The sequence below is a fragment of the Aphis gossypii genome, chromosome 1 (genome assembly GCF_020184175.1).
Source record: "Aphis gossypii isolate Hap1 chromosome 1, ASM2018417v2, whole genome shotgun sequence".
Lineage (NCBI taxonomy): Eukaryota > Metazoa > Arthropoda > Insecta > Hemiptera > Aphididae > Aphis > Aphis gossypii.
The window spans coordinates 20,000,517-20,020,333 of record NC_065530.1 but is presented as its reverse complement, the minus strand read 5'-3'; the positions used below and the strand labels follow the sequence as shown (position 1 = coordinate 20,020,333).

Sequence of the window (19,817 nt, the reverse complement as noted above, 5' to 3'; positions counted from 1 at the left end):
ATTGTGTGAATGTGTGTGAGAGAGAAGGGAAAAGTGGTGTAGAATTTACTCGTAATCAAACACACCGGGTGCACTGGAGAGGTATACAGTTCGAAATAAAAAAAACATATATCAAAGTATCCCCAGAAGTCATAAAAAAACTCGTAATTCCCAAATACTGATAATGTCACAAAATTTATATTAAGTTGATGAAAATATAGGAATTATATAAATTGTATAGAGGTACTCTAAAAATGAAAAATGATGTATGAATTTCAATCATATATATAAAATAATGCTAATAAAAAAATAAACATTTTAGATGAAAATGTCATGTTACATAATTCAAAAAGCATGAATAAAATATCAACTTAGGAAATATAGATTATATTAATTGAACTATAAAAAAACGTGTTATATAACTTAATTCAGTTACTCATTGTAATAATATATAAATGCAACAAATTGTAATATAATTTTATTTTATGGCTTGAATATAAATTTATTTGTAATGTCAAGTATAGAATACAAGCATTTATTTTTCAATAAATTATATAAAATTAAAAACATTATAAATGCTACATTATATTTTTATTTTTTTTTTTAATTTTTTTATAGTACAGTGCAAATATTTGTTGCTGATTTTAATTTCGTCAGCTTAAACTATGACTTTACTAAATTGTTGAGTATTATTTTAATATAATTGTTTAGGGTTATCAAGATTAAAACAGGTATTACGTAGTATATTTACAAAACCAGGAACACTGTAAACATCTTTGGGCAACAATAGGTTATTTGTCTACTGTTGCTATTTATTTACAGAACAAAAATATAAAATAACAAAAAAACTGAAATACAATTCTTGTTATGTTTGTTATCACTCGTTGAGTTTTTCTTTTAAATTATATTTTCTACTATACATATATATTATCTAATATCTGACTTGACAAATGGAATAATTTATAATATAAGAGTACCGACATAATTCTACAGTCACAAAGTAAATATTTCTACTTATAATATAATAATACGTTTTTATAAATCTCTCTAGGGAGTAAAAAGTTATTTGTTAATATTTAATTTTTAAATGGTTAAAATATTTGCTATGACGATAAAATATTAACATTACCTGTATCAGACTCATTGACGGGTATGCCTATGCTATTTGAGTTGTCGTTGACTAGAAAAGATTCAGCTGTGGTATTAGCAGTAAAAGTTTGTGGCGATAGCGTGAGATCGTGGCCGTTATCTGAATCGAAAAGCTCGAAACCAGGTGAATCTGTACTTTGACCATCACCTGTAAACATAAGATCATAAAGGATATTTAAGTGAAAACTATTTATGCACGTTAATATTCCTTTTATCATTAAAATATATCTTATAAATACTAGGATAGTTGATAAAACAATGTTAGGGCACTTGCCACTTATTACGATCTAAGTTTTTACGTTGATGCATATTGCTGTGAGAATGTAGAATCATTTTAAAAATATTTTTGTCTATTATAATTATTTTAGCAATTGTACTATTCATAATTATTAGTTATACTAATAATTGTAAATTACATTTTAATACTAAAATTGTTTTAAACTATTATAAGCAGACGCAGACCATCAAACTTTGAGTTAATATTCCAAGTTTAGGGTTGTGCATACTTAGTGAGATTGGGTATCAATAAGATTGTTGTGCATAGATTTCTCAACATATATTGAAGTTTATAATTGGAGTATCGAGATAGTTATATTTATAATGTATTTGTATTACTAATGTCTTGACCTTGAAAACAAACAAGTTTCCATAACGACGCGTGTTAAATGTAAATACTGTAGAATAATCTGCTAGCTGTTCTTCTTATAGATAATATTATATTCTCATAAAATATTACTTTACTGCGTGCCATGCAAAACATACAAACATATATATTATAAAGATATGCAAAAAGTGGCTATGATGTAATAATGAATAAACTTATTCTATTTATAAATATTTGAAATTAATATTTAAATTTTAAAAAACAACAACATATAAATTGAAATTACAATATGATATGGAATTGTGGGTGCGACTGTATGTGTATATGTGTAACATTTACAAACATTTGTCGCGGTGAAAACATTTTATTTAGACAGTAATCCCAAGTACGTTTGGTTTTGATATTTTGCCAAGTCTCTCCGGAGACACTATTGTCTTCCTAACGAAATCATTATTGCACCGTGAGTGAGTTTATGATTCGGTGACATTTCCAGAAACTGTGCCTTTATCCAAGGAACCGTCGTCAGTGGTGTATTTTTTTTTTACACGCCACAGTTTTCGTAAAATAATAACAATCAACATATTTTAGCACCGCATTATTTAATAATAAATGTTTTTACTGCAGAATTCTGTAGGTACCTTTATGAATTCCGGCGACCCAGTGCTTTACATTAAAATGCTCATAAATCTTGTGCAGTCGGGTTATTGGCATTGAAGGCGTACCAGTATGTATAATGTACAATAATAATAATAAATAATATAACATATAATGTATATATATATATACATATAACCCTACACGTATATATATGTATATATAAATAACACTGTCGGGAGTGTCACGTGAAGAGTTGAGACATGCTATTCTTATCTTCTTGTTTTTCATATTGTATGAAATTTCCATTCACACGCATATATAGTGTCCCCACGCGCGCAGACAATGGTGTATACTAAATAACATTATAGTTTATGTATCTACTATAGATACCTATATATATAACATACACACATATATAATACATTTATAAACAGGCTTTACTAGCTATGCATATTCATATTCAGAAGACGACAAAACCTATACCGTGAAATTGCTGACAGTCGAAAATATCCAACCGTTTTCTCTACAAAGGGATGCTGATCATCTGCATCATCTACATACCTACCTCTATATTATTATATTTCATGGAATACAAATTCAGTTTTATTATTATTTTTTTTTTTTCCATTAATCGGAAAATTGTATGAAAAGTACAGTCGTTTCGAGTCGAATGGACGTTACACGTTGTTCGGGTAGTAGTTGGTTACTATACACTTGCACCGACTACAGACTCTGGAATTCGGTTTCCAAAACGTAAGCAATTTCATGTGCAGTTTTGACGGAATTACTTTGCGTGTCGACGTGAATAATATAAAAAGCCAAGTAACTTTCTGTCACCCATTTCGGCTGTCGGGTTCACACGTGTAATAATAACGGTAATAATATAACAGTGGGTGAGGGAATGGAAAAGCCCGCGCCTGGTGCCAAAATGGGCAATATAGTTTTCAGAGAGGGGTGCAAAGGAAATCTGGCAATGTGATATCTTGCGATATATTATTAGAAATGTGAAGGAAAAAAAATAACAACAAAAAAATGTCATAGAAATGGGCGGAATAAATGGACTTTTGCGAAATAATAAAAAATAATAATATTACGGTGTATTTACGGAAATGTTTTGTACGGTTAAATCCCTGAAGCAATGAGGGACGAATGAATTACCGTGCGATATTTTGAATAGGTATTCATATGATTTACTACGTGATTCTTTATTAAAATAAGTTATGTGCTGTTTTATTTTTAACTGTGTTTGTTTGCAACAGTTGACATAAATTTAATAATAAAATAGTCACAGTAACTGTATATTGTACAATGGCTTAGAATCTATATAGCCAATAATCAATAGTTTTCGATGAATAATAAATAAATTAAAACCATGGGAAGGGTAACTATAATTTTATTAAAATTATAATGATGCTAGTAAAAAAAAAAAATTGATAATATTATATTTATATATAATATATTATATTTGTTTCAGTTTTTTAAATGATTACGGTTAATACCAGCCCGATTTTTTTTAAAAAAATTTGTAAAACATAGTTAAATGTAAAATATAATTAAAACTAAAATATTTATAAAACCGTAATTTTCAAAAATAAGGGTTTATTTTTATTCATATTTTTTATATTTCAATTATTCTATAAGTGTACGATTAAAGTGAATAAATATTTTATGTGTACTCTTACTAAAAAACTAAACTATAAAATTAGAAATTCATAAAATGTTAAGTTGTTTAGTTAAAAACCATTGAAATAACTAATTTCATAATAGATAATTTAAAATTTAAAAATATTTGATTAATTTATAAAATTAATATTAATGATTAATTTATATATTTGTAAATATTAATAAAAGCTAATTTATTTTAATGATAAAAATATTATAATATGATATTTTTGTTTAAAAATTCGTTAAATAATTAAATTAAAAAAAATAACTATGTGATTAAATTTTTATAATAAAAGAAAATACTTGTCAATGGAAATAATTATTTCCAAAAATAAAAGTTAACTGTGAGCTATACAAATTATTCAAGTAAGACAACTATAATGTCTATGTACATGCATATACTTAGTACTGTAAGTTAAAAGCTCGAAACTAGTACGCGCCTAAGTTGTGTAATTTGAATATTTCCGTTTTAATTATTTTAAGACAGTCTAGTAAGTACCGTCTTACAGAAATTTATTTCATACATTTACTTTTTTTTGTATTAATCCTCATGATTTTAAGTTCTTTTATAATATAATAATTTATTTCATTTTATGTGAATATACAAATTGAAAAAATATAGATATGCTATTTTAAATAATAATGTAAAATTAGAAATTTTACTATTTAAAACTTTAAAATAAGCTGCTACCATTATTAAGAACTATATAATATTTTATTATAAGATTTTTGGCATTTTGTTTAAATTGCTTTGGTGCTCAACCTTTTATAGAAAATGCTTTAAAATTCAATACTTACTACTTACAAAAAATAAAATAATTTTATCACATTAAATATGTATCATATTTTTTTGTATTTCAGTTTGTAATAAATATGTTTTTTAGTATTTGGGGTTTTAGATTTTTTTTTTATATCATTGGTCATTGAAATAAGACATTTACAAAATGATAATAATGATGTAATAATGGTTGGTGCTAGGTTAATATATATATAATCGAACCTTACATTATAATTTATTAGGTAATAAAACTGAATTAGTTTTTATTTTATTTTTCTGTCATCATAAGGTTTTATTACAATTATTTAAAACAAAACAATTAACTAACGAATTCTCGTCAAAATTGCATTAAACAAAATACGTTGCCTACCAATGACGTGTTTTTGGCACACGTTAATCTACTAATTTAAAATATATATCCTACACATACAAGCCTATATACATATATAATATTGACGTTTACATACATTCTATTTATCTGATTATAGTCGCTAATGTTCCTATTCTTGTCATTGTAAATAATAATGTGCATTATGCGTTCAAAAATTAAAACTGATATACTACTCATAGTATATAGCTAACCTATATATAGCAAACCACAGATGAGGACTATTCTGTTCACTACGACGCCACCCTATAATTTTTTCTGTTGTATTATAATGCATATTGTGTACTTATTTGTTATTATTTTTATTTTACCGTAAAAAATGTTCATATATCATTGGTTTTATTGTCCCGAACAACTTTTGGCCGAGACATTTCTGGCTGTTTTAAAATATTGTTCACCGCTTCCGGCGGGGCACCGCGAAAAAAACACAGCTCGGCGCCACACACGCACGAACGTTTTCACTCACTTTATCCTTCTCCTCCACTCTACAACTCTCTCAAAAACATGAAATGAGTAGTGACCACATCTCTCCATCAAAAATACCATGTTCAACTATATTATAAACACATATCACTATATTATCAGTAGTCAGTACATAATATTAAATATTGTATAATATATCATAACAGTCATAACACATTGGAATTTATAAGTATTTTGTGAGTGCTGATGGTACTATATAGTTTAAAAACTATACCTACATTATAATATTATATTATACTATACTATCATAAATACCTATACATTTTTTTATCAATAAAAATTAAATTGTCTTCCATAATTTATGAATTTCAATGAAATAAGTTGTTTTTTTTTAAGTAAGTAGCTATTTGTTTTTATATTCATATCTATAATTTTATTTATTTATTTATTTTATTATATTTTCTTAAAATTGTATTATAAATAATAATAATAATAATAGTAGGTTGGTACATTTTTAGATTTTTATTAATTATTATACAACAAATTTAATCATCATAAAGGTATAGTAAATTGTAAAGTTTATTATACATTTTTACATATTTTATAATACAGAAGATAACCATTGATGTAATATATTAGGTTATAATATAAACTCGTAATTAAAATATCACATATTTAAAGGAAGTTAAGTGTAAGTATACCTATCTAAAACAGAATTTATAAGAAATATAACTTAGTACTTACAAGTTCTATGATAATACCTAGGTTAAACTGTTATAATATTAATTGTATTAAGTTAAAAAAATAGCGAATACTTGACTTCTTTGTTTGATTATGATTTATTAACTTTGAGAATTTCTATTTCGTTCTAATTCATATTTATTATTACGGTATGTATTAATAAACATAAGTGTTTTAAATTGCACTTAAAAATTAGGTATTATTGTAATATAAGATTTAGTAGTATGTGTGAAATATTATAGTTAATAATTTACTTGTATATTATTAGTATAATATCATATTATTTGTGAATAAATAAAATTAAATATTATTTAGTTTGTGTGTTAATTGACATTGGTCCAACCTACGTTTTCAACTGCCCGGCTAGCTCAGTCGGTAGAGCACGAGACTCTTAATCTCGGGGTCGTGGGTTCGAGCCCCACGTTGGGCGAAATTTTTTTTACACTTTTTTACGAATATTTCTTTCACATTGGGAAGATATTAATTCTTAAAGCGTTCACTATTCAAACATTCGTTCATCTACTACGGTCGAGAAAGATCGATAAGATGGATTTAAACAGATATTATGCTTTTATACTAGAAAAAAACCATCTCTTTAGAAAATAATAATTATAACGCCGTCGTCGTCGTTGGACGAAATCACATTTACGCTCTGGTACTCAATAAGAAAAGGGATCGGTACACGAACGTAAGAATATGTACTGTATATAATTTATATATACGTATATTGTATACAAAGGCAATAGCTTTTTATATTATATATATTTTTTACGTTCAGCTTAATAAAATAATAATAATAATATAATATCCTTTTTGATCAGTCGCGATGGGGTTTTCTGCGAAGAGCATTCATTTCCGGTGGTGGGAGGCTTAAATCATAATACCATATATGATTATTATTTCTGAGGGAAGGGGTCGTTGTAGTGTAAAATAATAATAGTGTATGTGCGTCTTGGTGATAAAGACGATTGGATAAAGATTGTTTTTTTTGTTGGCCCATATGCAAGTATACATTAGGTGTACACTGATACACACATACTGGAGGAAAGGGCTAACCGCCACGCTGTCTGTATGAAAACAGACCGATATAATATACTTATCCGGCACATTAATTTATTTTTATACTCGGACGTGACTAAGCCATTTTTTTGGTTGCAAAGCACCACGGGAAAACTATTGTCTTTGGCAAATAAAAAAGCATCATAATATGAAACATATTATTATATTTGTACTACAGTAATTCACATTTTTAGTCTTATTTATTTCATATTTTCTAGTCGATAATATTATTCGTAAAATATTCAAATATTAAGGATTAACGACGCCATACTGTCTGCACTGCAACTATTTGAAGCACACGCGATGAGGCTCGTTGTAGTAAGTTGTTCGTATAGGAAATATGCGATAGTAATTAGTGATGAAATTAGGTTTAAACTCTAGGGAAGAAGTGAGGACCATACTCCGCCATATTTTAAGCTCGGGAAAGGGATTATTTATAATTGCCCAATAATAATCTTTTTATGCCTGTAGGCTGAACATATTCACTAATCACTATACAGTAACAAAACTATAAATTGATATTTATACATTTTTTACACGGGGTTTATATTAAATTACAGTATTATACTTTTCTTTCAATATTTTCTTAATCAGAATTAATATCACATATTTTTGATATACTTTTTCATACTCAAAATTTCCAGGTTTGTAAATCAAAGAGTTAAAAAATGTATAGCTTAAAGTAATAATGTGAAACAAGTAGGTTTTTAGCTTTTGAAAAATGAGTATGTTTCCGATCAAACGACGATTAATGTTTAGTCGCACTTAAATCGTTATCATCCTATGTTTTTATTGTATGTAACAATCAAACATTATGGTAAGAGAAGACACGGACGCAATATTATAATACCATAGTTTAAATAACTTAAGAAAGCAATTTTAAATAATGTTTTTATCGTACTTATAAAATATAAAAGTATAATGATAATTATCGCTGCTGAATCTTCCGTTGATAAAAATATTATATTATTATCGAAACAATCTAATACAATTTGATATAACCGTCGTGCAATAACATTTAACGATTTCATAGACGATGCTCATTATAAATATCTTATTCCGGTATTACAGTGGTCCACGTATTAAGTTCAGTGAAGTGTACCAATGTTTAGCATAGACTACGGTTTAAATTAATAGAGCGAGTTATATTGTATACGTCATATTATACTGTTATAAAATGTAAAATTATATTTTACGGGTATACACAGCGCCGGGATCGGGATGTCTCTGATTGATGAATGTATTTTGAATTCACTATCGGCGGTACCGGCTCGCGTATAATAATAGTAATAACAATAATAACGATATTACAATTTCAAATCGAAATTTATTGGCTTATATATACACTATAGTATATAATATTATTATATACCCCGCTGCAGGCGTATTGAATCTCACGCAAAGGATATAATGCGTTTATATGTATAAGCACACAAACGCACCCATATTATATATTATTGTACCTACACTATTTATACAGGTGTATATAGTAGAATATAGTATACATAATATATCTATATTATTATATTATGTTTGCGCAGAGAGGCAATGGGAAGATTTGTATATATTTTGGACGAAACGCCATGTTTTGGCGGAGTGTTAAATTTCGTAACATAAATCACGACATTTATACCTTCCTCTTCTTTCGATTATCAGTTAAACTATACTAAATATTCCCGAAGTCAATATTATTATTATTATTACCTATACTACCTAAATCGTGTATATTTGCACGTGTGCGTGTATAAAGGATGAATTTATATATTATATAAGCGTCTCCTCGTATGCAATATTATGGGCACTATGTTATAAATGTATTTTTAGACTCTGAGTACATGCGACGAATGCATTAATTTTACAATGATATATATTATATATCATCTTTTAGAGCAGTAAAAATAATAAGATTTTTTACATCAATATCTTTTTTGCTAGGTATATGAACACATTTGATACCTTGGGGGTTATAAGTAAATAGTTTTCTGGTTTTTTTTTTTTTTTTTTAATAATTAGGGGAAAGAAAATATTTTTGTTATTTTGTTATAATGTAATTCAAAAATATTATTCCAGGAAACTTCGACTTTGCACGTATTTAAATTATTATATTTTATATGAGCGAAAACATCTTCAACAATATTTAGATAAATTTTATGATATTGCATATATTTTATACCACAAACTTATTTACACTGTTATAATATGGTAAGTGCGGATATAAACTCAAAAGTTAATAACATTAATGTATTATGATAATATACATTTATACCTTCTATTATGGTTATTAAATATTAATAACAAAACAAAAGTAGTATTTTCGGCAAAAAATTAATTCAAACGACTAAAATAGCATTATTAATAGTAGTTAGTAGTAAAAAGAATTAATCTAATGATATAAATTAATAAAATAAATATGCTTGTAATATGAGTCATACATTTTTTTTATGGTGTAATAATCAAACATAAAAATTTAAATTTAAATTTAACGAATTTTTGCAGCAATGTCCACAATGACGAAGTCCACTCGATGCTGACTTTACAGCAAAGCGATTACCTATTTTCCCCGTTTTTTCTCACTAATACCATTGAAATCGGTTTGCACCCAATCGGTTAATAAGGACTAAATCGTTGCGACTGAATTTCCTATATGATTATTCGTATAGTTTCTTAGAACCTATTGGTCAATTCGACCACGTAATATGATTTATCGCGTTAAGCGATTTATACAGTCTTTTTGATATTTTTCTTTGCGGAATTCGATGTGCACAATATTACCAAGTTCTATTATACCGCGATATTTTACAACCATGTATATTAAAAATAACAACCGATTTTTTTTTTTTTTTATTACGAGCCACATAACGACGCGTATTATGGCACGCATTTATTTTTTAATTGCGCGTTTGTTTCACCGTGTATACGCGTCCTATACCCATATTATATGGTGTAGTGTGTAGGTACATTATGGTATTATGTATATGATAATATTGTATTTGATGGACACGGGGTCGTTATATTATATTATTTCATAATAGTGTTGTACGTCCAAACGCCATTAGTCGGCAAAGTTTGAGCGGTATATACATACGTATATATAAATATATATCGCGCGCGTACGCATTATACTATCATATTATGTGTACGTACAGCGTATATTAAACACACACCCATATAATAATTATATATATTACATTATACTATACGACGATGATCGTATATATATATATATATAGTACCGCGACGTTAGAGATGGTTGAGTAATTAATTACAATTTTCACCGAGTATTTCCAACTGCTCGGTTGCATATACATATTCACTAATAAGGTTTTAAAAACAAAAAGGAAAAGACATTATATTCACGGCCAGCCGCTTCTCTGCGCATACACTGTTTTAAACGTTCACGGGTTGTTTACTTTTAGACTTTGAAAACGTGCAAAGTTTTGAGCACGGGGGGGAAAAAATTTCAAGTCATTACCAACTTAACCAAGGAACAGTCGACGCACCAAAAATATTACTATACACATTATACTCGAGTCCGGCGCTAATGGCTTATTATTTTATTTTCGATGAAAACTAAAAACAAAAAAAAAAAAAAGCTTTTACCGTCAATACAGGCTTAATGCTGATATAATCCCATACGCGTAATATATAAAGTATATTATATTCTATATATGGTTATTTTATTTTTTTATTTTTATTATACTGCAGTAGATGTAGACGCGTATAATAAATGACGTTTATGTGGCTATTTGTATCGGATTTACCGACCTAAATGTGGATAGTCACCGCCGCTACCGTCGCCCTCGCCATTCCTCCAGTAAAAACCGTAAAATTTATTGTCATCGCTACGACTTTTCGAAATAAAATTTCACCTAAATCGGATCAAAGGTTCAACAGTGCCCGCGCAGTAGTGCAATGATATCAACGTAGGTATGCGCGCGTAAGTACACTGCGCATCCGAGGTAAATGATAATTTACGGGGTAACTTATCACCGGCAAATCTCCGGTTTTCGTCGACTACTTTGCGTTTTAATACCCGACGACGATGACGACGACGGCGACGACGACAACGACTACTATGCGCTGCAAAAGGATCCTCTGAAAATCCTGGACATCAACATGACCCCCCTTCTCCCTTTGTCCACCCCTCATCACAACCTTATATATACGCGCCTGGGCCATTTATATACACATATATTATATACCTATGTATAGCGAAATAATCTGGGCAAATCCCTGTTTTGTAAAATCCTCAGATTTATTCTGTTTTAAAGTAAAAAAAAAACTTTGCAAACACACCCAAGGGGTTTACCTGCAGCGTTTTCTTCTTCCATCGCGTGCTATTTCTCCAATTGGTTTAAAAAAAACAACTCGGTAAATGTCTTGTTCGGTATGCGAATTGTTATTTACCCTTTTTATTATTATAGTTATGGTTATTATTATTATTATTAGTCGCGTGCTCCTAAAAAGAAACTGAAATGGCAATATAGCATCCAGTTGTAGTTAAATCAACACAAATACCCTTTCTGGAGACCGCATTTATCAATAAAACATGACGTCGACGTCGTCGTCTTCCAAGTTAAATAATAACTTTTTTGCCACAAATACAATAATTTATTATGTTTGCCATTGTTTACCTTTATTATGCAAAATTCAAGTGAGGTGGTGTTAGCGGTGGAGAATTTAGATTTTCACTAAAATTCGTTTGCGCGTGATTTTGTCGTATCGGAGCGAGTTCAAAAATAAATAATAACCTAACGATAATAACGGTCTAATGCAATGCAGACGATGGAAACAACAATAGAGAAGGCCAGAAACTCTACAGCGTTCGTCAAAGTTTATTCGACCGATTTGAAAACTCAAACATTCCTTCGGGTCTACGATACACTATTATATGACTCGAGATTCTGCAGACCAACTTTTTCTTTTCCATTTTCCTCCTCGGCAGGTTGTTGTTTAGAGAGACGGAAAGACGTGTACCGCGTGTTTAAAGTATATACATTATTGTACACTTACATGAACACACCCTGACACATGTATATATATTATATATATATGTATATAAGTGACGTGCACATCGAGCAAGCTAAACCCGTTTAAAGTGATCTCGTGCTACGGCGCACGTGTGTATTAAACATAATATATATATATTACGTATAATGTGCATTATTCTTGTTTTCGACACGTGCGACGACCCACCAGGGATTTACAAGGTTTTACGTGAAAAACGAATCTATATAATAATAACAATAATATCATATTATACAAGTATATTATTATATGCTGCGTGTATCATCCCGTGCTGTGACCAGACGACGAGACGACGGGAATAATAATTATTATTTTTACGTTATACGTATTGCGGTGTCTCACTAGAAACACATCCCATCTATATTATAGATATTAAGTTTGAAAAGTAAATCTTTATATCTACAGTAGAAACTGTTAGCTTTTGTTTGTTGACTAACCATTAGAAATAATTGATATATGTACGTGCGGATTCTCTGCGATTAACTCAGACGAGCTTTGTGAAAAACTCATATCCCTTCTTTCTCCCACCTGACATCACATAATATTTTAGTTTGTCTTTTGGGAACTAAAAGTTTGTTGTGTAAAAACGTATTATGGCCAGTTGAGTAGTATCCATATAACCTAATAAATAGCTGGTGACGTGTCTGTATAGAATAAATGTTAATGTATAAAAAAATATTTGAATATATTTTGTTAATAGTACACTTGGCAATTCACCACACACAATCACCGCCATTCTTTAAAATAATGAAGCTATTTAAATTTTTATTAGAATTTTCAAGTATAGGTACTTAAAAATCATATTATTTTTAAATACCTACTTACATATTTTATGCTATTTAAGGAGTGACTTACAAATTTCTGTTTTTAAAGTGAAAATCTTCTTATTACTGTAAAATGTTAATCTGAAGATTTTTTGTTTAATGTTTATGTATTAAAATCGAAAGTTAAACGAATGGTTTTTGAATTATTAGAGTTAAAAATAATAATAGTGCATGCTAATATTTTCAATGGAATAAGGACTATGGTGATTTTAAAATTGAAGTTTTTAGTGTTTTGTAGTTTGTAAAAAAGTTTTGACCAAAATAAGTACTATGCTAAATATTATATTTAATTTAAATTTTAGGTAAAATAAAACTCATCCAAATTTAATCAAGATTCGTAAAAATGTTAAGAAATCACCTTTTTTAATTAACAGTGAAAATAATGATTAATTTAAATGTAAGTAAATAACAATTCAATATTGAATACCTATACTAAGAAATATCAAAAAATAAGATTTATTTAATAACCGCATCATTAAAATATAAATGAAAGTCAAACACGGTTAATTACTTTGTATATAAATTAATTTTTTTTTAATATATAATAAAATTTTAGCATAGTCATTGGTAATTTATAAATATAATTTTAGTATTTATTTAAAATAGGTATCTCTTTTCTAAATCTAACATAAAAAATTAAATTATTTATCAGACCTTATATTCGCCGAAAAAAACACAGATATCCAAATCATTAATCACTATTATATGTACATGACTTACATAACTGCATAATATTTTTAAAGTTATTGAAATAAAAAATATATTTTATAGAAAACAAATACTATCTACTATAATATTAGTACTATGCAACTATAAACTTATAATAATAATAATAATAATAATAATAGTAATCATAATAAAATACCTCATAAGAAGTCTTGGTCGTTTGTGGACTCCAAATTTTCATTAAATATTTACCAATGACGATGTTGATAATAATAGTAATAACGATTTATTATAATAATGGACATCGGTCTGATACATAGAACACAAGAAACATTACCTTATAGGTTAAAAGAAGTAACTTGATCATCGGCTGACCCTCTTCACGGGGTTTGTTTGAGTGGGTGGGCTAGAAATGAAAAGGAATATTGGAAATATTTTTCGTGATCAGTATGGATTCGTATGGACATGAATACACACACACGCATCGCATACAAACCAATTTTATTGGTCTTTTGTGGTGTTCCGTGTAAAGTATTGCAGAAACGGCAAAAAGCGACAACGGAAGAGATAATTAATTGTTCTATTATCTTAAGCTGTGTTTTTATAATCATTCAAGATGAATGGTACCCAGTCGATAAAAATTAATGATGTACACCATGATAATATTATAAAAATTTAATAAACACATTGAACGATGAACGAATTTGGGTAGTGTTCAACTTTTGGTTGACTGCAGACGATTCATCCAAAATGATCACTAAAAGTGAATCATGTATATGCGGCTTAATGTGCTGTGGCTTGATGGCGGCAAAGCGAACGATGGTTACAATAATCAAATAATCATACCATAATTGATGAATTGAAATTATAAAGAAATATACTATGAATATATGAATTTGAAAGCGCTTGAAACCGAATGGATGTGAACGTTACATTGTTCTATTGATAGAAAGAAAAACTATTTAAAATACGGTTATTGTTTTCTTTGTACATACTTAACTTGCTAACGTTAGCGTTGCTAAACTGTTAGACTTTAAAACTATTGTAATCAAAATGGTGTATTCTTATAGATAATAGTATTGAGCATGTGCCAAACATATACTTGTAAGATTTTCAATTATAGTTTTTTATAAGTCGTTTAGTAAAACAATAAAGACTTAGTTACATCGTACATGACTATATAGAGATACAACAAATATAATTATATAAGACGATGAATTTTTTATGAAATTTAAAATGAAATTGTTGCCTAGCATTCTCGATGTAATATTGTTATTGTTATAATATGCTACAGTAAGTAATACTAAAAATAAATAAATAGATAAATAAACAATCAATGTTTTATTTAAGCTTTGAAAATCAGAACGTTTATTTTATTTGCTAAAAATTAAAGAGATTTTTTTATGTGATCAGAAATCGATCATTATATATTATATAATATGTTGTATACATTATTACATGATTGTTGATTTTTGAAATATTTATTGTGGGTTACAATATACGTATAATAGTCCCCTTCGTTTCCTGTTTTTATATGAATGGTCTTTATTGTGTTTCTCGACATTTCTCCTCGTAAATTCAATTGTAATAGTATACATATAATACCCATACTAAATCACTGAAATTAATATTTGTGGTTAAATAATACATTTATCAAATACTCCTCTGTTACCTTGCTATTATATAGAAGTTTTATTAAGTATTTAAAAAGATACAATATGATTTTAAAAGGAAATTAAATTGTTTTCATCCATAAATATTGCTTTAATTAAATCAATGCATTTTATTATATATACTTAGAAATAACAAACAAAGTATAGCTGTATTAAGTGTTTCCAAGTCATCAAATTATATATATATATATATATATGTGTATATATATAATGTATAATATAACTGTGTTCTGAAAGAGGCACTTGGCTAGTTTATAATATTAATATTATACATTAGCGATTGACCAATAAATATATTTTTTATAATTAATAAGACCATAAATGGTAAATTAAAATTAATAAACTTGCTTCGAATATAAATACAAAGATAAAATAGTTTTATTTCATAATTTCATCATTTTAATCATTTTAATTTATTATTAGGTGATTGAAGTAATTGAATTACTCTAAAGTTGGGATCACATGACTATTTTACAAATATATTTCAATACTTGCGATACCAAATTGAAATCATATTCAATAGTATACCTACTAATATACTTAATTTTTAGATAATATGTTGGTAAGGGTAATATTAGTTAAAACAACCACCAATATACTTGATTACATCATATACATAATATGTTCCTTTTGTCTACTCGTCCACATTTTTAAACCAAAAATGAAATGAATTTTGTATAGAAATTACCTACCTTAATTTATGCAATAAATATATTTTTGCCACAACCAAATTTAGGCTCATTGCAAGCTTAATAAATTAGGTTTTAAAATAAAATTATAAAACGGCGTTCAAGGTAGGCAATTTAACTACATCTCTGTTATAGTCCATTTTTCAATAAAATATGATAATATGGGTATTGATTTTAATACAATTCATTATGATTATAAGGTGAATCAGATTGGGAACTTAGAAGAGTTAATATTTATTGACGTTCTTATAAATACATACGTGAAGGGTCTTTATGGCTTTATAACATACTTAGGCAACAATAATGTTCATCAGTATAATAATATAAAATAATATATATGTATATATAAATTTAAAATTTATATATACATATAATATTATAAGATATATATATATATATATATATATATTATAAGATTTATATCTGTAATGTAAATTAATAATTAATAATAGGAAATTTATAGTATAATATGGTATTTGATTATTTTATTTGGAATAAATAAAATTATTAAATATATACATTGTAGTATATCTATAAAATATTTCTGTAAATTAATTTTTAATTATAGTACATTAAAATAGTAATAATAATAATTAATTAAACTGTATAGAAGTTAAAATAGTTTCAGTAAAATGGTTTTTATATTCTATATTAATATATTAGATAATATTATTATATATAAAAAAAAAAAACAATAAATTAAATTTCATTATATTAAATTTATATTATACTAAATAATTTAAAATTAAGTAACTTTTTATACGTTTTAATAACTCTGAAGAGTTTTTTGATCAATGTGCTTATTGTATATTATGCTTAAAATACGACAGAGGTAGATTTCAATTGAACTTTAATGTAATAGAATTACAGTTTTAAAGTAGGTTATGATTGAAGTTATACTTTTTAAAGTATTTATTCTCTTATAATTTCAATTAAAATGTATAAATACAGTGGTAGTGCGAAGTTTTCGAGTCTTTGAAGCATAATATATATTTTAAATATTTTTATATACTGTATATTATAATTATATTTATATAGGTAAATGTTTCTTTCGTGTACACATTAAAGATACCGACCTGGACCCAGTCACCCACTTACCTATTTAGAGTTTAGACACAAAGCAATTGCTACAAATAATCTTGTATCCCACCTCCACTTATAAATACTATAAGTATAGGTAATTTGAAAAAGATAATACCGTCTTTAAATATTTGTTAACATTTTAATAAACAATAAATGTTTTCAATAAAAAAAATAAAAAAAATAATTCAAGTCTCTTCTGAAAGTGTGTTATGAATTATTATAAGTAAACTTAAGATAGGTATATTATATTTATATACTTTTATGTAATAGGTGTGTACTTACTACTTATATATTCTCATTATAATGTTTTAGTGGAAAATGTGCATCAAAAGAGAGGTTTTATTTTCTTAAATTATACATTTTAATTTTTAAGACCGAAATGTGAAAAAGTAAAAAAATAGATTAAAATATACTTCAAAAAATGTACACTGATATATAGGTTATAGTCGGTCATTGGTTGTATTACTAACATTGTGATTTATTGAATACTTTATAAGTTTTTTTTTCATACAAATATAACTACGTATATAAATAATGCATATTCTAAGATAATATAAAATTCAGTTATTGAAAAACAAAAAGACAAATTATGACGTTATATTATTATAATATTCTACTGAATAGTGTTTGTATACGTGTATTGTAGTAGAAGTATAAATAATCCTTGAACCTATTCGTAAAAAAAAAAAAAACAATTCTTGACTTCAATACATTCGAGTTTTATACATTATGTACCCATGTGTTGTTCGTTTGTGTTTTATTTCATCGTCATCAGCAACATCATCGTCATCGTCATCATTATTATTACTACTATTTGTATTATTATTATTTTTATCTAGAGCAGCGCAATTTCGGGATCCGCATCGGTATAATATACTATGTACTCGGGTCCGAACAAACACTGTATAGCCCCCGGGGTCGAGCGCACCATTTCCGTCGGTCACTTCATGTCAGTATAACATGGACGATGTAAAACATTCTGTTACTATATATAATAATAATATATATATACCTCTGAAAAGGCTGTACAAATATCGTAATGGCGTTCATTCTGTTATCCACGACCCATTCTTCAACAGTATATAGGTAACTAACCACCGTCGCTATACGGTATATGTATCGCAATTCCCGATATTCAGTTTAATATTATACATAAACTACCTATATATATATATATGTATAATGTATATGTATATGTATATCATAAAACATATATTTATTGTTCGTTGTATATATACAAACAACCGGTGGAATAACGCAAACAAACAACGGTGCACGAGATTTTATATTTTTTCTTCCGGACACGGCAAAAACAAGCGTTCTCTACATGTACACTCTACCGTAAATATATATATATATATATATATACTAAGTAAATATGCACAAGATGTTTTAGGGCATATTATATTATTAGAAAAATATTGCACAGGGGTGTACAATGGTGGACAGCCGCGCTTTGCTCGGGATAAACGAGTGGCGGTGTAAGAGTACGTTTAAGTCTAGTGGCGGCGGAATGAGTAGGTGGTGGGTTCATATTGAAAGAAAACATCCCTTATTGACCCTTTCGACTAACGAGATCCTCGCCCGGGGGTTGCTTTATTTCTACCCGTGTCTCATTCCACTACTTCGCGTTTGCCCCTCAATTATTTTATCTTTCACTCCTCGCGCCGTCGGGTTTGCTACTATCCATTCGTAGTCGGTCTACGCCAGTTTGTTGGTTATTTTTATTATTTATTTTATTGAAACGTAAGCTGTACGTCAATATAGATGCACAGCAAATTTGATTTAATTTTGAGTAAAGGACTTGGTCGTATTATTTCACTATCGGTTGTTTGGTGATGTAACAGAAAAAGCTAAATCACAGAGAGGGAGAGGTAGAACGAGAGAAAAAATAGAGAAAGAGAGCACAAAACCAAATATGACAAAGAGAATGATCTCTTGTTTCAGAAATTTCAACGACGAGAACAAATATACGCTTACTTAATACCTTTCATTACCACTAATATTTTTTCTATTTAGTACTATTTTTTACTAATTTTACTTTATTTTTTCCTGCATCAAACGTTTAATGTTTGTTTGAAAAGTTATAAATTAAAGAAGTATATTATATGCGTTCAATTAATATCACCAATTCATCAGTCATAAAATAAAACACATTCCATGTAACGAGAATTTTACGAGAAAAAAATTATTTTACTAAAATTTGCGAAATTGAGTCTAAATACTTCGAGTTGAGCGTACTAAATAGTATAATATGCCCATGTAACTAATAAACAAAAATATGGAATTTAATAAATCTTATGCAGTAACCAGAAAATATTTCAATCGTTTTCTAAAACGTAATTATTTAATCTCTAATAAACACATATTTGTTTTAATAATATATTACAATTCGTTTTATGATTTTATTTATTGTTTCGCTTAATTAATATTGATCACAGCATTTAATTTGAGAAGTTCAATATAGTACG

General features: G+C 27.6%; 1 protein-coding gene and 1 non-coding gene across 4 annotated transcripts in view; one reads left to right on the top strand and one right to left on the bottom strand.

The window, feature by feature from the left end:
* The window catches only part of LOC114126242 (serine-rich adhesin for platelets), a 238,023-nt gene that overhangs the window by 110,962 nt on the left and 107,244 nt on the right, over positions 1 to 19,817 (bottom strand). For all 3 annotated transcript variants that reach the window (XM_050198246.1, XM_050198249.1, XM_050198248.1), the window contains exon 4: positions 1,109 to 1,276. In XM_050198246.1, the coding sequence (XP_050054203.1) occupies positions 1,109 to 1,276 (168 nt within the window). The remainder of the gene's footprint in view (positions 1 to 1,108; positions 1,277 to 19,817) is intronic.
* Trnak-cuu (transfer RNA lysine (anticodon CUU)) lies at positions 6,682 to 6,754 on the top strand. Its single transcript has one exon. It is a non-coding gene; the product is annotated as a tRNA-Lys (tRNA).